The 20,527-nt window shown below is 33.8% G+C and overlaps 1 protein-coding gene across 1 annotated transcript in view; it reads left to right on the top strand.

Annotated features, from left to right (window-relative positions):
* LOC102803563 (exocyst complex component 3-like) overlaps positions 1-20,128 on the top strand; it is an 85,917-nt gene extending 65,789 nt beyond the window's left edge. Inside the window, exons 22-25 of the mRNA XM_085507806.1 lie at positions 10,023-10,134; positions 10,812-10,895; positions 15,506-15,598; positions 17,816-20,128. Of these exons, the coding sequence (XP_085363932.1) occupies positions 10,023-10,134; positions 10,812-10,895; positions 15,506-15,598; positions 17,816-17,923 (397 nt within the window). The 3' untranslated portion in view covers positions 17,924-20,128. The remainder of the gene's footprint in view (positions 1-10,022; positions 10,135-10,811; positions 10,896-15,505; positions 15,599-17,815) is intronic.
* The last annotated feature ends 399 nt before the right edge of the window (positions 20,129-20,527 follow it).

Here is a 20,527-nt window from a genome sequence, read left to right as displayed (position 1 = left end):
AGACCTTTGTAAGTTCTAATTAATTAGCTTTCGTTATTGATGTCTAATTATTAATTTTCTTAGCTACATGTATATCCAATTAATTGTTTCATAGATATATTATAGCTGCTTGGTTCATGGAATATATATTAGGTATTTAAAAAATAATGTAAATGGAAGGTTGTTAAATTTGAGAACTCCACCATACTAGTGATTTATCCAATGGAGTAGTTATCATTATGTTTGGTATCTCTGCTGATGCCAATTGTGAGAATTTGTTCTAAACATTAGGTGTGGGCAAGCACTCTGACCCCATCGAATAGTCACATGCATACCATAGCTGTCAGTTTGTGTTGCGGTGAGGTGAAAATAAATTTATATTGATATACATGTAATTATACTAATTGGGTCTTGTCTGTCCATGCATACAGTCCTAAGTGTATTTGATGGAACTCATTTTTTATTCAATTCTTAGAACCACAAAATTAGTATTTAGTTGGCTGACATGTAGTTCTGGCCATAAATGTGACATTGACCTCAGAATCTAATCAGTATGTTCAGTTTGAACCATTAGCTATTTTCTCTTTAGAGTACTTATTAAGAAAATACACATACACACATACTCAGACTTTGACTTTTTGCCCTAAAAAGGAATTCTCACGAGTCACTTGATAGTGTGTGTACATGTAGTTTGAAGGAAGTACCAATTTCTTTCCTGTAGTTTTCCTTGAAACATATATAAAAAAACCTAAAAGTTTTTTGTGCGTGTAATATGTTCAAAGACACTAGCTATGTTTCCCTTTGAGTTTTGACATTTGTACATAATATACACACGCATACATGAATATACATGCTTATAACGAGTTTAAGCAAAATTTTGAATTTGAACCATATTTAGAACAAATCAAAAATGTGCAACACAGAATCAGCTCCACTAAGTTTTGCATTTCTTCTCACTCATTGCCTATTGAAAAACTTAGATATAATAAAACACCTCCAGAGTAAAGGTTTTGTTCTCTATGTAATGAACAGGCTATTGGGGATGAATTTATGTATTATTTATGAATGTATTATTTATTGATTTTTATTGATTTTATTTCTAAGCTTTAGTTTAGTCTATTTTTTGTTTGTGTTTTACTTGACCATGGTTTTATTGCATGTTTTTTTCATTCATACTAAATTTTGCGTCAATTAAAATATCTATCTACATGTACGCCACTGAACACAGTACCTGCATGCTGCACCAGTGCAGGTAATAAATATACCATGTTGTTAATGATCAAGATGCAATTTGGATAATTTTTACAATTTATTTATTGTCATGTTGAAAATGTTCACATTCAATTCAATGATAGCCATGCTTAGTGGAAGATTTGTATAGACTCCAGGATCTAAATACAAATTTTTAACTAATTAACCAGACTTGTTACAATCAACTTGTTACAATCAAATAATTTCAAATGACAAGGCACAACACCAGAACACAGTGTTTGCACACTGCTTCTAGTGTATTCAATATCCATTATAAGAAATCCATAGCTGCAGGATCACAGGCTGGAAGTTTAAAGAAGGTCGCTACAGACACACATATTCTCAGTGGTAGAGTGAGATACAGAATTCTGTTCATTTCTCTGTCTCCCTTCACAGTGAAAAGTCCTGTATGCGCTATTATCATGTGTACATGTAACTATTATAAACAAGGATACAGGGCTGGCTTTGTTCACTTCTTCCTTGAAACCAAAACCCAGTGTGGACCATTTCTAAGAAATCTTGAACAAGCTGTCTTTGCAGCATCAATATACATTGTGTTATGTTTGAATCACATGTGATGACATGGACTGCTTGTTAATGTGTTATGTTCGAATTGAGTCACATGTGATGACATGTACTGCTTGTCATTGTGTTATGTTGGAATTGAGTCACATGTGATGACATGTACTGCTTGTCATTGTGTTATGTTGGAATTGAGTCACATGTGATGACATGTACTGCTTGTCATTGTGTTATGTTGGAATTGTCACATGTGATGACATGTACTGCTTGTCATTGTGTTATGTTGGAATTGAGTCACATGTGATGACATGTACTGCTTGTCATTGTGTTATGTTGGAATTCAGTCACATGTGATGACATGTACTGCTTGTCATTGTGTTATGTTTGAATTGAGCCACATGTGATGACATGTACTGCTTGTCATTGTGGTATGTTTGAATTGAGTCACATGTGATGACATGTACTGCTTGTCATTGTGGTATGTTTGAATTGAGTCACATGTGATGACATGTACTGCTTGTCATTGTGTTATGTAGGAATTGAGTCACATGTGATGATATGTACTACTTGTCATTGTGTTATGTTTGAATTGAGCCACATGTGATGACATGTACTGCTTGTCATTGTGTTATGTTTGAATTGAGCCACATGTGATGACATGTACTGCTTGTCATTGTGTTATGTTGGAATTGAGTCACATGTGATGACATGTACTGCTTGTCATTGTGTTATGTAGGAATTGAGCCACATGTGATGACATGTACTGCTTGTCATTGTGTTATGTAGGAATTGAGCCACATGTGATGACATGTACTGCTTGTCATTGTGTTATGTTTGAATTGAGCCACATGTGATGACATGTACTGCTTGTCATTGTGTTATGTAGGAATTGAGCCACATGTGATGACATGCATTGCTTGTCATTGTGTTATGTTTGAATTGAGTCACATGTGATGACATGTACTGCTTGTCATTGTGTTATGTTGGAATTGAGTCACATGTGATGACATGTACTGCTTGTCATTGTGTTATGTAGGAATTGAGTCACATGTGATGACATGTACTGCTTGTCATTGTGTTATGTTTGAAATTAGTCACATGTGATGACATATGCAAGTTTGTATACATTTAATTCAATGGTACTACTGTGGCATATTTACATGCAGAGCAACTGTAAGAGACTGATTCTTTTTAGTCGTTAACTGTTAATGTTTTAGAATATTTATTATTGCTTGCTGCCCAAGTACATGTACATGTATGTCATTTAATACAAGTTTGTATGCAGAGAGTTATCATACATTCATGTAATTACCTACTACAATATCCACATACAGATAAGATGATAATTACATCTTTTATAAAGCAGCTGTAATCAGATGCAGTATCTCAAAATATTTTTTATTTTACCTGCTATATCTTGATGAAAATCTGGTCGGCAATCAGTAGATATTACTTTTTTCATGAAATTGTAGTACTGTAAAATCTGTATTAGAAACCGCGGCTTCTATTAAAATGGTACAATGCAACAGAGGGGATGCGGCTTCTAATAGAGCATCTACACATATGAGAAATGATGAATTTTTGGTTCTCAATTATTCAAAAAAAATGGGTGCGACTTCTATTAGGGATGCGGCTTCTAATACAGATTTTACAGTACTCTGTGATTATTTGTTGAAAACATTGATATAATCTAAACATTCACCATAAAGACATTTTTTATAATTAGGCACTTCGTACTTTATTCTAAAATCACACTTATAGTGAAAACCACCAAGATTTTGTCAATACAATGTACATTCTTAAATATATTGTTCATCATCGGCCAACTTTGCTCACAGTTTGAATATATTTACACATAGAAATAAATAAATATTCTAATCTTACAACATCCAGTGAAATCTCAATAAAAACATTTACTGGTTTTTAATGTAAATCCTCAAGTTGGAAATGTTGTAAATCTTGTACATACATGTACCAAGCCATATACATAATATATTTTCCCAATAAGTCTCTGCTTATATAGTGGACCTACATTTTACATACATGCCAGTGGAAGACAGGTTATGCTCTCATTGTAACAAAATTGAAAATGAGGAACATTATTTAATACATTGTATATTATACACAATGTTTCACACTATCAACAGTGCAAATGCAAATTCCCTTAATTTGAATAAAGAAACAGTTTAAATATATATAACAATCAAAACATAAAAAGACTCTCATATCCCTTGATGTGTACTTGGACAAACAAATAGAATAGTCAGTCACTTATTTTACTTTTCATTTTATCAACTTTTGTTTACTTACTTTTTTAGTTATTCATTATTAACGTTATTACATTTTAAACTCTAAATTAGAAATGTAAAATTTTCTACACAGTTGTAATAAAGCTGTTATCTATCTATCTACATGCAAATTTGTTTGCATCCAAACATAAGATATATGAATGTAGTATAGTATAGTATTATTATTATAGTAGTATTTTATTTGACACTAAGTAATATATTTTGTTACATTATCTGTGGTCAAAAGACATTAAATATAATAAAACACAAGTACACACACGAGACAAAAGAAAATACATAAATAACTAAAATCTAAGTAAGTAAAATTACTTATAGTAAAATAATATACTGTCAATAAATTTGCTAGCACTATTGGCAATGAACCCATCTTTCGAACTTAAAATTTCTGTAAACATTTGTTAGTCCCCGTTCGGACGCAGTCCGAAAACGGGGACTTATGTTTTGCCCTGTGTGCGTCCGTGCGTCCGTGCGTCCGTGCGTCCGTGATCACCTGTATCTCGAACATGCATGGACCGATTAAGTTCAAACTTCACTCATACATCACACATTATATGGGACATATGCACATGCATTTTTTTCATGATCCGATTAACGATAGCCGAATAGTGGCCATTTTAAGGCCGAAAATGCATCAAAATCGCACATTTTCACCATTCCGGACCCGGATCTCAGTTATGCATGGACGGATTTTGTTCAAATTTGGTACATACATTAAGCATAATAGGACCTTGATGCACGTCATTTTTTTTTTTGGATCGGGTTCGAAATGGCCGACTGGCGGCCATTTTGTTTTAAAGAATTCAGTTCTGGATCCGTATCCGAGACATGTCTGGATTGATCGAGTTCAAACTTCACACACACAAGGTACATCATGTCACAAATATGTATGTGCATTTGTTTCATGATCTCATTAACGATAGCCAAATGGCGGCCACTTTAAGGCCGAAAATGCATTGAAATCGCACATTTTCACCATTCCGGACCCGGATCTCAGTTATGCATGGACGGATTTCATTCAAATTTGGTACATACATTAAACATAATAGGACCTTGATGCACGTCATTTTTTTTTTCGGATCAAGTTCGAAATAGCCGACTGGCGGCCATTTTGTTTTAAAGAATTCAGTTCTGGATCCGTATCCGAGACATGTCTGGATTGATCAAGTTCAAACTTCACACACACAAGGTACATCATGTCACAAATATGTATGTGCATTTGTTTCATGATCTCATTAACGATAGCCAAATGGGGGCCGCTTTAAGGCCGAAAATGCATTGAAATCGCACATTTTCACCATTCCGGACCCAGATCTCAGTTATGCATGGACGGATTTCATTCAAATTTGGTACATACATTAAACATAATAGGACCTTGATGCACGTCATTTTTTTTTCCGGATCAAGTTCGAAATAGCCGACTGGCGGCCATTTTGTTTTAAAGAATTCAGTTCTGGATCCGTATCCGAGACATGTCTGGATTGATCAAGTTCAAACTTCACACACACAAGGTACATCATGTCACAAATATGTATGTGCATTTGTTTCATGATCTGCTTAACAATAGCGGAATGATGGCCATTTTAAGGCCGAAAATGCATCAAAATCACGTATTTTCACAATTCCAGAACCGGATCTCAGTCATGCATGGATGGATTTTGTTCAGATTTAGCACAATGTGTTGTACATATGCAGGTGCATTTCGGTCATGATCTGCTTTGAATGTATATGTCACTCAAATATGAACGGAACGGGGACGTGTCATTGACAATGACTTGTTGTTTTGATAGTTTAAGGATACTTTCATTATAAATGCTAACTACATTCAGAAATTCAGTACGAGCATTTGTTATTCCAGTATGGTTACAATCTAAAAGTGCATGGATTTCATTGCCAATGTTGGCACTTTCTTTCCTCTGGAGGTATCCCTTGATATCTAAGTTTTTCAATTGGTAGGGTATGTGCAGATATCCTATATGAATGTATGTGTTCTGGTTAATATTGTCAGATAAGATCACAAACCAGTGCTGATCAGTGAGCAAAATATAAACAAGTGACACAGTACAATTCAGTAAACCAAATGCCTTCCCCACTGAACATAGAGCAGTTTACTCAATTCTTTTGTATTGGAAGTCATTGTCTAATAACAATTGCTTGACCAAACATCTCTCAGGAAATACTTGACTCAATCATTTAGGTGTGTAGACGTTACATGTTGTATTATATAATAAGTATAATAATTTACAATTTCATTACGTCTACAAATGATTATCTAGCATGATATATATATAAAACATGTCAAAAGAGCATTAATTGAACTTTAATGTTAAATGATATTGGTAGGTAACTTTCATGTAAGGTGATATGCAATGGAGAAACACAAATTCTTACAAATAGCAGTCCTATGAAAGCAATCTTTTTCTGTGCATGTTGTTCAAAGATATTTCTAATAATCATAGAATAAAGTAGGATGTTTGGGGTTTGATTGGGTGAAAAGAAATAAGCAAGGTCGTGTTCAGAACATACTTTATGTGTTATGACACTATATCAAAATGTTCTTAAAGTGGTTCATCACAGCTCACAAATTTGCATTACAATTTAAATATTTTATGCATCAACCTCTGCTATGTGTCAGTCAATATGATCACTGTACTGTCTTCATGCATCAACCTCTGCTATGTGTCAGTCAATATGATCACTGTACTGTCTTCATGCATCAACCTCTGCTATGTGTCAGTCAATATGATCACTGTACTGTCTTCATGCATCAACCTCTGATATGTGTCAGTCAATACGATCACTGTACTGTCTTCATGCATCAACCTCTGCTATGTGTCAGTCAATATGATCACTGTACTGTCTTCATGCATCAACCTCTGATATGTGTCAGTCAGTATGATCACTGTACTGTCTTCACGCATCAACCTCTGATATGTGTCAGTCAATATGATCACTGTACTGTCTTCATGCATCAACCTCTGCTATGTGTCAGTCAATATGATCACTGTACTGTCTTCATGCATCAACCTCTGCTATGTGTCAGTCAATATGATCACTGTACTGTCTTCATGCATCAACCTCTGATATGTGTCAGTCAGTATGATCACTGTACTGTCTTCACACATCAACCTCTGATATATGTCAGTCAATATGATCACTGTACTGTCTTCATGCATCAACCTCTGCTATGTGTCAGTCAATATGATCACTGTACTGTCTTCATGCATCAACCTCTGATATGTGTCAGTCAATATGATCACTGTACTGTCTTCATGCATCAACCTCTGATATGTGTCAGTCAATATGATCACTGTACTGTCTTCATGCATCAACCTCTGCTATGTGTCAGTCAATATGATCACTGTACTGTCTTCATGCATCAACCTCTGATATGTGTCAGTCAATATGATCACTGTATTGCCTTCATGCATCAACCTCTGCTATGTGTCAGTCAATATGATCACTGTACTGTCTTTATGCATCAACCTCTGCTATGTGTCAGTCAATATGATCACTGTACTGTCTTCATGCATCAACCTCTGATATGTGTCAGTCAATATGATCACTGTACTGTCTTCATGCATCAACCTCTGCTATGTGTCAGTCAATACGATCACTGTACTGTCTTCATGCATCAACCTCTGCTATGTGTCAGTCAATATGATCACTGTACTGTCTTCATGCATCAACCTCTGCTATGTGTCAGTCAATATGATCACTGTACTGTCTTCATGCATCAACCTCTGATATGTGTCAGTCAATATGATCACTGTATTGCCTTCATGCATCAACCTCTGCTATGTGTCAGTCAATACGATCACTGTACTGTCTTCATGCATCAACCTCTGCTATGTGTCAGTCAATATGATCACTGTACTGTCTTCATGCATCAACCTCTGCTATGTGTCAGTCAATATGATCACTGTATTGCCTTCATGCATCAACCTCTGCTATGTGTCAGACAATATGATCACTGTACTGTCTTCATGCATCAACCTCTGCTATGTGTCAGTCAATATGATCACTGTACTGTCTTCATGCATCAACCTCCACTATGTGTCAGTCAATATGATCACTGTACTGTCTTCATGCATCAACCTCCACTATGTGTCAGTCAATACGATCACTGTACTGTCTTCATGCATCAACCTCTGCTATGTGTCAGTCAATATGATCACTGTACTGTCTTCATGCATCAACCTCTGCTATGTGTCAGTCAATACGATCACTGTATTGCCTTCATGCATCAACCTCTGCTATGTGTCAGACAATATGATCACTGTACTGTCTTCATGCATCAACCTCCACTATGTGTCAGTCAATATGATCACTGTACTGTCTTCATGCATCAACCTCCACTATGTGTCAGTCAATATGATCACTGTACTGTCTTCATGCATCAACCTCTGATATGTGTCAGTCAATATGATCACTGTACTGTCTTCATGCATCAACCTCTGCTATGTGTCAGTCAATACGATCACTGTACTGTCTTCATGCATCAACCTCTGCTATGTGTCAGTCAATATGATCACTGTACTGTCTTCATGCATCAACCTCTGCTATGTGTCAGTCAATATGATCACTGTATTGCCTTCATGCATCAACCTCTGCTATGTGTCAGACAATATGATCACTGTACTGTCTTCATGCATCAACCTCTGCTATGTGTCAGTCAATATGATCACTGTACTGTCTTCATGCATCAACCTCCACTATGTGTCAGTCAATATGATCACTGTACTGTCTTCATGCATCAACCTCCACTATGTGTCAGTCAATACGATCACTGTACTGTCTTCATGCATCAACCTCTGCTATGTGTCAGTCAATATGATCACTGTACTGTCTTCATGCATCAACCTCCACTATGTGTCAGTCAATATGATCACTGTACTGTCTTCATGCATCAACCTCCACTATGTGTCAGTCAATATGATCACTGTACTGTCTTCATGCATCAACCTCCACTATGTGTCAGTCAATATGATCACTGTACTGTCTTCATGCATCAACCTCCACTATGTGTCAGTCAATACGATCACTGTACTGTCTTCATGCATACGATCTTCTTGTAATAACCACATTTTTTGGTGTCTTAAAAAATCTTAGCAGATTAACATAATAAATATTATAAACAAGTAGATTTGCCACACAGTATATGCAAAATCTTCACATGAAATGGAACATAGTTGGGCCAACAAAATTAGCATACTTGTTACACACAGAGATATATTTCTATTCAATGTTGTTTCAGCAGTAGTTTCACTTTCAGCACTTTTTTAGTCTGCAAATATGTATCTTATCCCTAATGCTTAGATTATCACAAAACTATGGCAGTTCTCACTTGTCAAACTGTAGTATGATTATACAAGTCATGTAAAAAAAACAACAAAAAGTTTATGAAAAACCAAGCTTAATCTAAGGAAATGACATAGTTTCATATCGTGATGCTCTTTATTTGCCCATTTAATATTATGGTATATCAAATATTTCTATATGCTCCCTAATATTATTAATAATAATAATATAATAAATATAATAATAAATTCTTGTATGATCAATTTTTATAAACATTTAACAAATCAACTTTGCTGACAATCTTTTGTTCACATCTATTTACTGTATTCACCTACATGGTTGTTTGCATTCATAAGCTATTTTCAAAATTGTTTTTGCTGGCTGGGTATTATGCAGTGATATGGTTTGATCTCCTATAAGTTATAAATCATATTTCATTATTTGTATAACTGCGTTTCATATTTTATGTGCATGTATTAATTTATTAGTGAATGGGTGCAATGATAAAAACTTTTTATTTTGTATTTTATAAAACAGCTTCTTGACAAAATAATGATTGGTATAACCACAATTTTGATTTTCTATACATTCAGTGAGCTGCAAAACAAAAAAATTATAATCTCTTTTGACCTAATTAATTTACTGCTGTATTTTTGTTTGTAGGCGTATGGTTTTTAAAAGTTATGATGAGAGGAAATCTGCTGCTGAGAAGATAGAAAGAGAAGCTGAACAGTTGGAATTGTTATTTCAGAAATTAGCACCAGATAACAATCCTGTATGTTCTTTTCACATGTATAGCTAATAGTACATGTATTTAGCATGGATGTATTCTTAATATTTTGCAAAATGGAAGTACAAAAAAAAAAAGAGGAAGACTTGAACTTGTTTCCATAGAACCAATGCTTTTATAGTAGTGTAATGGCCATTTTGAGTTGAAAATAATTCAAAATATAAGCAGCTGAGGTGGATAATTCAAAAACTAGTTTTTGTACTCTACATTGTTTTCTTTAAGATCAATCACAGGACGTTTTTTACACAATCATTTCAAAAATTGATTTACTGGTGTTTTTCAATATGGGTCCAAATATAACATATGTAAAATACATTGTTGTTTACATGAATTTTGACATGACGTCTGTCATTTGTTAATCATATCACATCGTTTTAAATATTTTATAGGAAAGCTACATGGTTCTTGGTTATCTTCAACATCAAATCACATTTTTAATATTATTGCCGTAAAGCAATGAACTCATTGACAAATGAAACATAATTTTGACATAATTAAATTGTGAAACCAAGGTCAAATGTGAAGTGAGAAATTATGTACACCTAGAAAGTATCAGGATTTGGCAATTTGGGGGATGGGTCATGCAACTATACCAATTCACAAATATAGAATCTTTATATGCAATGAGTATTAAATATCATATTTATGATTATTTCTTTTAGAATAATTCTCCATGTCAACCAATACCAATGTTGTCTGAGTTGATTAAGCTGGAGGATACATCAGTGATACCGTTAGAAATATCGGTAAGTTGTGCTGTGATTATTTGTAGTGCAAATAAAATCAAAACGCTTTATTTGTCCCCGTCTAAAAACAGTGACTTATGAATTAACCTCCATACGTTTATCCATTTGTTCATTGGTTCGTTTTTATCCAGCCATATCCCACATTCTGATCAAGCTCAAAGTATACACATACATCAGACATTATATTTTCTTTAAAATGGCTGAATGGCAGCCATGTTAAGGCTACAAATTAATCAAAATAACATGTTTTCACAATTCTGGAAATGGTATCAGTCATTCGGTTTTGACTTGCTTCATACATTGAATACAATGTGACATTGATGCACGTCATTTTATATTTCGGGTCAGATTTAAAATGACCGACTGGTAGCCATTTTGTGTTAATGAATTCAGTTGTGGATCCATATTTATGATGTACCAAGACTTGCCTGTCATACAAGTGTCAATCAGAATAAATAATACAACAAAATTTCAAGCTTTTGTGGAACAATTTTTCAGGTATTCATGAGGGATTTGGTTTGAATGCATAACAAAAAGATTTTCCTGAGCTGTTAAAAGTGTTATACGTTGTGAGAGATTGCATACACGTATCACATGACTTGCAATGTACAAATACATCACTCAAATATACTCTTTCATTAAAAATAATTGAGAGTGTGTTTTGTCAAGACTTGTTTGTCTAAATTTTAATTATTTTTATTTGTTAGCTCTGCTATCATTGAAGATGGCATAGATGAGCTTTTCATGTAGATGATCATCCGTCGTCTTCTGTTGCAATATGGCAACAACATTTAGTGTGATAATAATAACTACATAACAAATAAGCTTTTACTAATCTCTTATTTTACACAATGTAATCAGCTTCGTCAACAGGAGGGCAATCTACTGAAAATGCAGAGCTGTTTTGACCCACAGTCCCTCTGTGATAGAGGGACTGTGTTTGACCATAAGGTTGTTGTTTTTTTAATATAAAATATGTTCATTTCATATATAATGTAACCATTAAATTATTACCTCAAGCAGATAAACCATCAGTATTATGTATGGTAATCTTGACAGAATACTAAACTACCGTATGACTTGATCATTTTCAGTCTGCTTAAATATACTAATATCTATATGTTACGAGGACAAAAATACTTCCCATCGTCGGAGGACATACACACCTTCAGAGAACCTTTTTCATAGTCCTCAGGAAAACATGATTTTTATTAATAGTTAATTCGATTATTAATACGTTATGGTACATTTTATATTAATATTAATATAATTGTACCATACCTTCCCCCTTTACTAAACCTAAGCTTCGCAAACATTGCTATGTTCAGTCTCGGGATATTTAACTTTTATTAGCTCCGTTGTCGACTTTGTCGACCGGAGCTTATCATATGAGTGATTGTCCGTCGCCAGTGTCAATCTTTTACTTTATCGACTTCTTCTTGAAAACTACAAGCCTGAATGCTTTGATACTTGGTGTATATGTAACTTGGGTTGACCTCTCTTAGGTTTGTTCATTTCATAATGATATTGTCTAATTTTGGTAATTTTGTAATTTTTGGTAAAAAGTGATATTTTCGACTTCTTGTTAAAAATCGCAAGTTCAATTGCTTTGATATTACATATATAGGTACTACATGTGGACCTCTCTCAGATTTGTTCATTTTGTAATGATATCTTTAATTCTCTAATTTTGGTGAATTTTTTTGTAATTTTTGGTAAAAACTTTAAAAAAGTGATATTTTCGACTTCTTGTTGAAAACTGCAATCCGATTGCTTTTTTATTACATATATAAGTACTACATGTGGACCTCTTTCAGATTTGTTAATTTCTAGGTGATATCTTCAATTATCTAATTTTGATGATTATTTTTGTCATTTTTGGTGAAAAGTGATATTTTTGACTTCTTGTTGAAAACCGCAATCCGATTGCTTTTTTATTACATATATAAGTACTACATGTGGACCTCTTTCAGTTTTGTTAATTTTTAGGTGATATCTTCAATTATCTAATTTTGATGATTATTTTTGTCATTTTTGGTGAAAAGTGACATTTTTGACTTCTTGTTGATGATGTTATGACCTTGATCTGAATCAGTGACAGATGGGTCATACCATTACCAATCTCAGTGGAAAATGTTTATGGGTGTCAGGGCTACATTTTGATGGGAAACAAACCCAGCTCCTGGTAATATACAAAGACCAGAATTAACAAAGAAGGCAAGTTGTTTTTAAAGGTACATCAAGGTTTACTCAGATTTATGAATGCAGTTTCTTGAGCGTGTATGAGATTTTGGACTAGTCAATGAAAGTAGAGTACATATTCATTCATTTGTTTGCAGATGTTCCATGTATTATTTCAACATGAGTATTCTATAATTAAATAACAGGGACTGTGCCATACATGGCTTGTTTAATTAGTCACTGTCCGTCCGTGTGTCCGTCCGTCCGTCCATCCGTGCGTGCGTCCAAAGTAATATTTCAGAATCCCTTGGACCGATTCCATTCATTCTGCATGTGCCTAGTACTTCATTTGGGACATATGCACATGCAGTGGTTTAGTGATTCGATTCAAAATGACCGACTGGCAGCCATCTTGTTTTTTGAAAATGTTATATTTTGGACATGCTTTGTCAGTTTTCATTCAAATTTGGTACATAGATTATACATGTTAGGATACATGTCCTCCGTCTGTCTGTGTGTGCGTCCATCCTAGCATGCGACTGTCCGTCCGTCCATCTGTGTGTGCATCCTTGCGGAGTCATATTTCAGAATCTTAGGACCAATTTCGTTCATTCTTTGCATGTGCCTAGTGCCTTATGTGGGACATATGCACATGCAGTGGTTTAGTGATTCGATTCAAAATGGCCGACTGGCAGCCATCTTGTTTTTTTGAAATTGTCATATTTTGGACATGCTTTGTCAGTTGTCATTCAAAATTGGTACATAGATTATACCTGTTAGGATACATGTCCATGACAATTACTTTCGCAATTGGATAAAAGATGGCCAACTGGCAGGCATCTTGTTTTTTTTTTATGTGGTATCATGGACATGCTTTGTCAGTTTTCATTCAAATTTGGCATATACTTTAATAGACATGTTAGGATAAATGTCCATGATCAAGGATGGCTTGACAGCCATCTGACTTTTTGGCCTTACTACTATATTTCCAAGATTTATGTACCATTTTCATTCGTATATGTCACTTTGTTTCATAATCAGATCAAAAATGGACGAATAACGGCTGTTTTTATTTTTTACCTTATCACTACATTGTTGTATATCTCTGTCACCCATGTATCATTTTCATTGATATTTAGCATGTCATATATGGATACATGTGCATGTCAATTCAATTTGCAATTTGATCAAATATGGCCGACTGGCGGCCATCTTGTTTGTTTAAAATGTGATAACTTGGACATGCTATTACTTGTGATCTATGTTTTTCTTTGCTATATCTTTGCTATATGTTCGAATTTCATGTAAATAAACAATCTGTTTCAAGGACACGCTTACAACAACCCCTCCACTTTAATATGACAAGCACAAAGAGAACTTTTACAAATTTAACGGGGACTGTTTCATTTTCAATGACTTGTTAAACTTAATTAAAACATTGAATTGCATTGTAATTGAGTTTAAGTAAACTTCATATAGGAACACGTTTTAATAAGAGTTCATATTGCAACTATATTAAAAGTTAATCCAATGTGTGTTGTTACATTGACGGTAAGACGTGTCTGTTGCTCTAGGCTAATCTGCAGATTTGATTAGGTTTTGGTTGAAATCCAGACATATTAATTACCTAATTACTAATTTTTAGCTGTTCCACGACTGTTTCACTGATATCTAAAGAGCCATTCATTGGATTTTGATGAAACTTGGTATATAGATGCTTTGGACTAATGCACAAATTTGATTAGTTTTGGGTAAAAATCAGATCATATTAAATACCTAATTTGCATAATAATTTCAATTAAACTTCGTACATAGATGGTCTGTGATAGTACTTAATATCTTAATTCAAGGAATCTTGGTACATATATACCCTTACCACAATGTGACAATCTAATTAGTTTTGGGTCTATACACATCAATAATAATTACCTAATTTGCATAATAAATTTACAGTTCCCACAATTTTGTACATGTGCGCCCTGAAACAATATACAGACTTAAATATATACATAATAATTGCTTAATTTGTAGAATAATGATTAGTTTAATGTTGAAAAACGTGTATAATTGTTATCTATTATTAGCCCTTTTCTGATATCTAAAAAAAAAAATCAGATTTAAATTGAATTTATCACAGAGGTGGTCTGGAATTAATTAGACTAAAAACCGTGGATGAAAAATGAAATGTATTTTCTGTATGTATTATAAATTTTGTTAATGTGAATCATCTTGTTTTCATGTTGTGCATCTCAAATAGCAGACAAATATTAGTTGCCATGCTTCTGATTTGATAGGCAAATCTTAAATTTTAACTTAATTTTAATGTGTCTCCAATACTCTCAGCACACAGGAGTTCTTTCTAAACTTTCTTTGATAAATATGACAAGAAATGTAAATCTTTATTTATACTGTTCATTTTTTATGTTCAGACTTTAGCAACTAAATACCCAGATGTACATCCTGAACATATTATCTCTGTTTTATTGGCTCGTGGAGATTTGAGCAGATCAGAAGCAAGACAGGTCAGTAAGAAAAAACAGACCATTATTGACTTTCCTACAACCTTTTCATGCAATGCTCATTTGCATCACACTATACTCAATTTTCACTTTATATTTTATATTTTGCATGAAAATGGACTACTTCCACATAAAATCATAAACACCTCGGACTTTCAATTTATTTCATTGGCCTAAACACATCTCCAAAAATAATTAAATCAGACTTCTTAAACATTACAAGAAGAATAGGAAAGTTTCAGAATTTAATTTATTTACCAGAACTAATAAGTGGTCACATGCTTAGTGTTCTAGTATCACTTCTGATACAATAAATACAGAAATACAGCAAATTCATACAGACTGCCTTAAATAACCTTCCAAATTACTGTCAAAAATGGAATGTACAAGTAAATCTGACAAAAACTAATATTGTTATTTTTAGAAGGAGAACATTGAAAACAACAGAAAGGTACCATAATCTACAACAACAAAATACTGGATTCTGCCCTAAATTTGCCCAGGGCCATTAAACGGCAGTTCAGGTTTTTAAAAGAATAAAATGGGTCCAAGAAACCGCCCAAGGCGATTTTTCGGCAGTTTTTTAAGGTGTTATCTTTTTTGATGCCTAAAATTTTTGCCGTAGTCATTGACGCCGGCCTATTCTAGTATTGATTGTTTATTGTGACTACGGACTAGCGTAAATGAGTTAGCATTGTTATTGCTGTAAACAATATTAAATTGTTCTTCAAATGCTCAGTTTATTTTTTTAAAACAACTAATTTTTTTATTTAAAAAACAAATCATGTCGCTTTCCCATCAAAATCCAAGCTAAAAGGTCGGACAACAACATTGGCAAATCTCTTCCGCACTGCGTTCAATAACATTAACATATTTAAATGAGCTATGGTAATTTGAACATGTTGGCATCATCCATCGTTTTCATTGGTTAATTGTCGATTTGACCTATCAGGTCAAAGAACACCATTTCAGGTCAAAACATGGCAGATATTCATTATAGCATCAAGCGTTGAAAATGCGATCGGAATCATTTGCTTACGATGAAATTTGAAATTTATTTACATTTCATAACAATTCAACGAATTTATTTTTTGTACATTATTATACCATTACTAGGTAATAATCAACAACTGTAAAACGCAGCATGACAGGATTGCGCTACCACAATTATTCGCTACTAAGCAATGCTGTTGTGTTCGCTGTTATTTGAAACTTCTTTTAGAATATACTTTCGTTACTAATAAAATGAAACAAAATAATTGTATTTGGCGCACAAGGTTTGTTAATGTGATTTTTTTGGAGAAAGATGCGCGGTCTACTTTTTAATCTAGCTAGAAAAAAATGTATACAATCTAAGATTAGCTTCTGCAATAGTTTCTTTCGTTTTGGATGATCCAACTGCCGGTGTTAAAAATCTTCGTAGGTGGATTTTTCAATGAAAACATAAATACCTTAAAAATATATGATGATAATTTTTTTGAAAATTTGAACCCCAAATAAAGGGCCCACCAGCCGTGAAACCGCCCAGGGCGATTTTTCAGATGGACGAATTTACGGCAGAATCTGGTATTAGACTAGTTGGATTCATGTTACCTTGGTGTAACAATTCACTTAAATGGTCATTTTACTGATACAAGAAAAAACTTGGCAATTAAAGCTGTCCATGTATGCCCTATATAAACTAAAAGCAATCTATGCCAAGAGAAACTAAATGTAAAACCTATATATACAACTCTAAATAATGCTTATCCTAATATACATTTGTACAGTTCAGATATTTGTCGTTTTGAAATTCTCACTAATGTCAAATGGGATAAAACTCCAACAGAAAAAAATCACTTAAAATTTTACAAGCAACTACTGGGTCTAAACAAATTCACTGCAAATTTAGCATGGGGTAGGAGAACTACATTTTCCTTTATTAATTGACATCAAAACTTGTTGAAATCTGTTGAAACACTATTCACAATTAAAAATCTTCTGGAATACTTCAAAGTAGCAAACATATGCATAGTTCAAAAACAACAGTTTTTAACCTTAATAGTGCATTCTGAAGGCTTATTATGATCTACATGCATTCTGAAGGCTTATTATGATCTACATGCATTCTGAAGGTTTATTATGATCTACATGCATTCTGAAGGCTTATTATGATCTACATGCATTCTGAAGGCTTATTATGATCAACATGTATGTGTTTGGTCTTCATTTAATCCACAGATGGTTACCGAGACATTGGGTGAATACAATGATGGAGACACATCAAGATCATCTGTAGCCAAGGGAATCTTTTCACAAGTACCCATTCCACAAACAAAGATTTTTTAAACGTAACTTAATGATCTCTTATTAGCTGCAAACAATTAATTAATTTGTCTCATTATGTGCAATGAACATTTCCAAATCATGTCAATATGTTCATGCATTCATGTCCGTAAATGTATATTTTCATCATGTGATTTCTAAGTCATGTAAACAATACTAGCCAATGAAAGGCAATAATGGAATTTACAGACAATCACACTGTTGCCATTTAACAGATGTTCACTGAGATTCTGTGAAGTCAAGAAATACAGGCATTCTAATGCTAAATCATGTGAAGTGGGTGTAACATTTTTAGATCTCTTTCAAGATGTGTATAACATTACCAATGTGATCTAGAGAGAGTGATAATTGAAGATAAACACATTGTCAATCATTTGTGAAAATTTCAAAACAAAAGGTCAAAGCGTCTAGGAGCAATTTTTTTTTCAAAGTTCTGGGATGTGCACTAAAAAGAAGCTGAGATAATTGCTAATTTGCATAACAATAACAGTAAGAAGTTTGCTAATGCTCATAATTAAAATTGCTGTAACAGTTCCAAATTTAAATGTATTATCGTTTTGTTAAAAGTTGAATATAGTGCCATATTATGGAGATCCCGTCATTTCTTTATTTCACCATTTATTATTTATGTACAGCCTTGCTAAACCTTGCTAAGCATTCAAAAGAGATATAGTTTGCACCTGTTATCTATATTTTAAAATCGTTTTTTGAGTATTTTCCACTATTCACAATTCTACAAAATGTTAACAGTCTATTGCCAAGACTGTTTAGATAATAAAAAGCAAAAAAAAAAAATTTCACTCCCAAGTGCTCACGAACCTGCATCTCTACCTTAAAGTCTTTTGTCTGAACAACACATACATGTGGGGGTGATAAGGCTAACAATGTTTATTTACTTGATTCAATAGCAAATATTTTTTAAATTTAAATTGTTTTTTGTTTTTATGTAAGTACTTCAGCTGTAGTAGATGGAAACAGTTACTTATAATTGGTTGATACAGTTCTACAAATCTTGGCGAACTTACCAAGTCATTGCACATTGACAGGATCTTCATTTTACACTGAATTTAGCACTTCACCATATAATAATTTTTTTCTGGTTTTAATTTCCCAAAAAATATGATTTAGTTTTCTGTTATTGACAGTTCTATTAAATTGACTAGCTGTGTTGTTGGGGATTATGTGGTGCTTCTTCTGACCAGAATATTGCCAATGAAATTCATTGATCTTTGTTTGACACATGCACATGAAGCCGTGAAATCGTTCAAATTAGAACCATAAATGGTTTGATGTGTACTTTTCATGTACTGTTGCTGACAGGTTTTGACTGAAATTTAAGCTGGTTTATTATTTCTCTGCCTTTTTCATTTTGAGAAATTTAAATTGGTGACTCTCCTATATCTGATGGCGACATAGCTGGAAACTTCACCCATTTGTTCCTTCCACTTCAAATATTACCAGGAAGCAATCGAAAGGTACCCAGACAATGTCTGAAAAAAAGGAGTTGGGTTATCAGACTGTTCACCACCAAATAGTTCTGATGCATCTACTGATTCAGAACTTTTCGTTTCATTGCATTGTCAACACAAAATTTGAGTGATTCATGTACTGGTGTTTTCTTATGTTATACCAATGCTTGTTTGAGCGTTATCACATGACAATGTAACTGATTGTAGTCTTATTATTGCTCTAAATGTTCACCATATTAATGAATTCACTGCCAAACCTCGATCATGGAGATGGATAGAAGAGCATATCACATAGCAAGATTAGGAAGCTATTGCAGGGTGAAGACAATGTTGTCTCAAACTCTATGTATGCATGCCTCAACAAAGTGATCACAATGAGTTTCTGCAAGTGTAGTCTGGAGCAGTTGTGTGCTACCCTCATTTATATTTCAAGACTGGTACCATTTTTGGATTCAAAAGGAGAGGGAGCCATTTCCTGTGTCTAGTCCATGTACTCGTGTATTGCCACTGGTGGGCGCAGTAGATCAGTGACTCACAACCTCATACATGTATGCTCATTCTCTATACAGAGGGAAAACATCACACCACTTCTTTTCTATATTGGTGCAGGATTAGTATACATCATATACTGTAAAAAACAATCTGAGGGCTTTGACAAATGCACTGGCATTTTGTAATGAATTTGCTAATGATTCTCTAATAGCAAGCTACTGTAAAAGTAAAATAAAAACTAGAAAAACACACAGTTATTTCCTGTCGTGAGATATGTGAGGGTGGGGCTTTGGTAATTTACTGCTTAATCATAAATGTTGTTTTATCATACACAGTTAGTATGAAGAAAATATCATTTTATGTGCAGGTGCCCTGGGGCCCAGAGTAACTTTCAAGTCTACTTAAAGAATTCTCTTCCTTGTGATACATACTTACTGGACTGACTTAATTGCTATAATTTGCTTCTTGGGGCCATAAGTTGGATCTACTCTACTTCTATAGAATTACCAAGCAAATGTAAATACCAAAAGAATATAAATCAATAGAAACTGCAGGAATTAGGTTTCACTCCATACTTGTGTCCTGCTTGTCCTCCAAAGGTTAGCCTTTTTGGCAATCAATTAAAAAGTGATGACTGCAGACATAA

The sequence above is a fragment of the Saccoglossus kowalevskii genome, chromosome 14 (assembly GCF_978046115.1).
Source record: "Saccoglossus kowalevskii chromosome 14, keSacKowa6.1, whole genome shotgun sequence".
NCBI classification, from domain to species: domain Eukaryota; kingdom Metazoa; phylum Hemichordata; class Enteropneusta; family Harrimaniidae; genus Saccoglossus; species Saccoglossus kowalevskii.
This window is presented reverse-complemented; position numbering and strand designations above follow the sequence as displayed.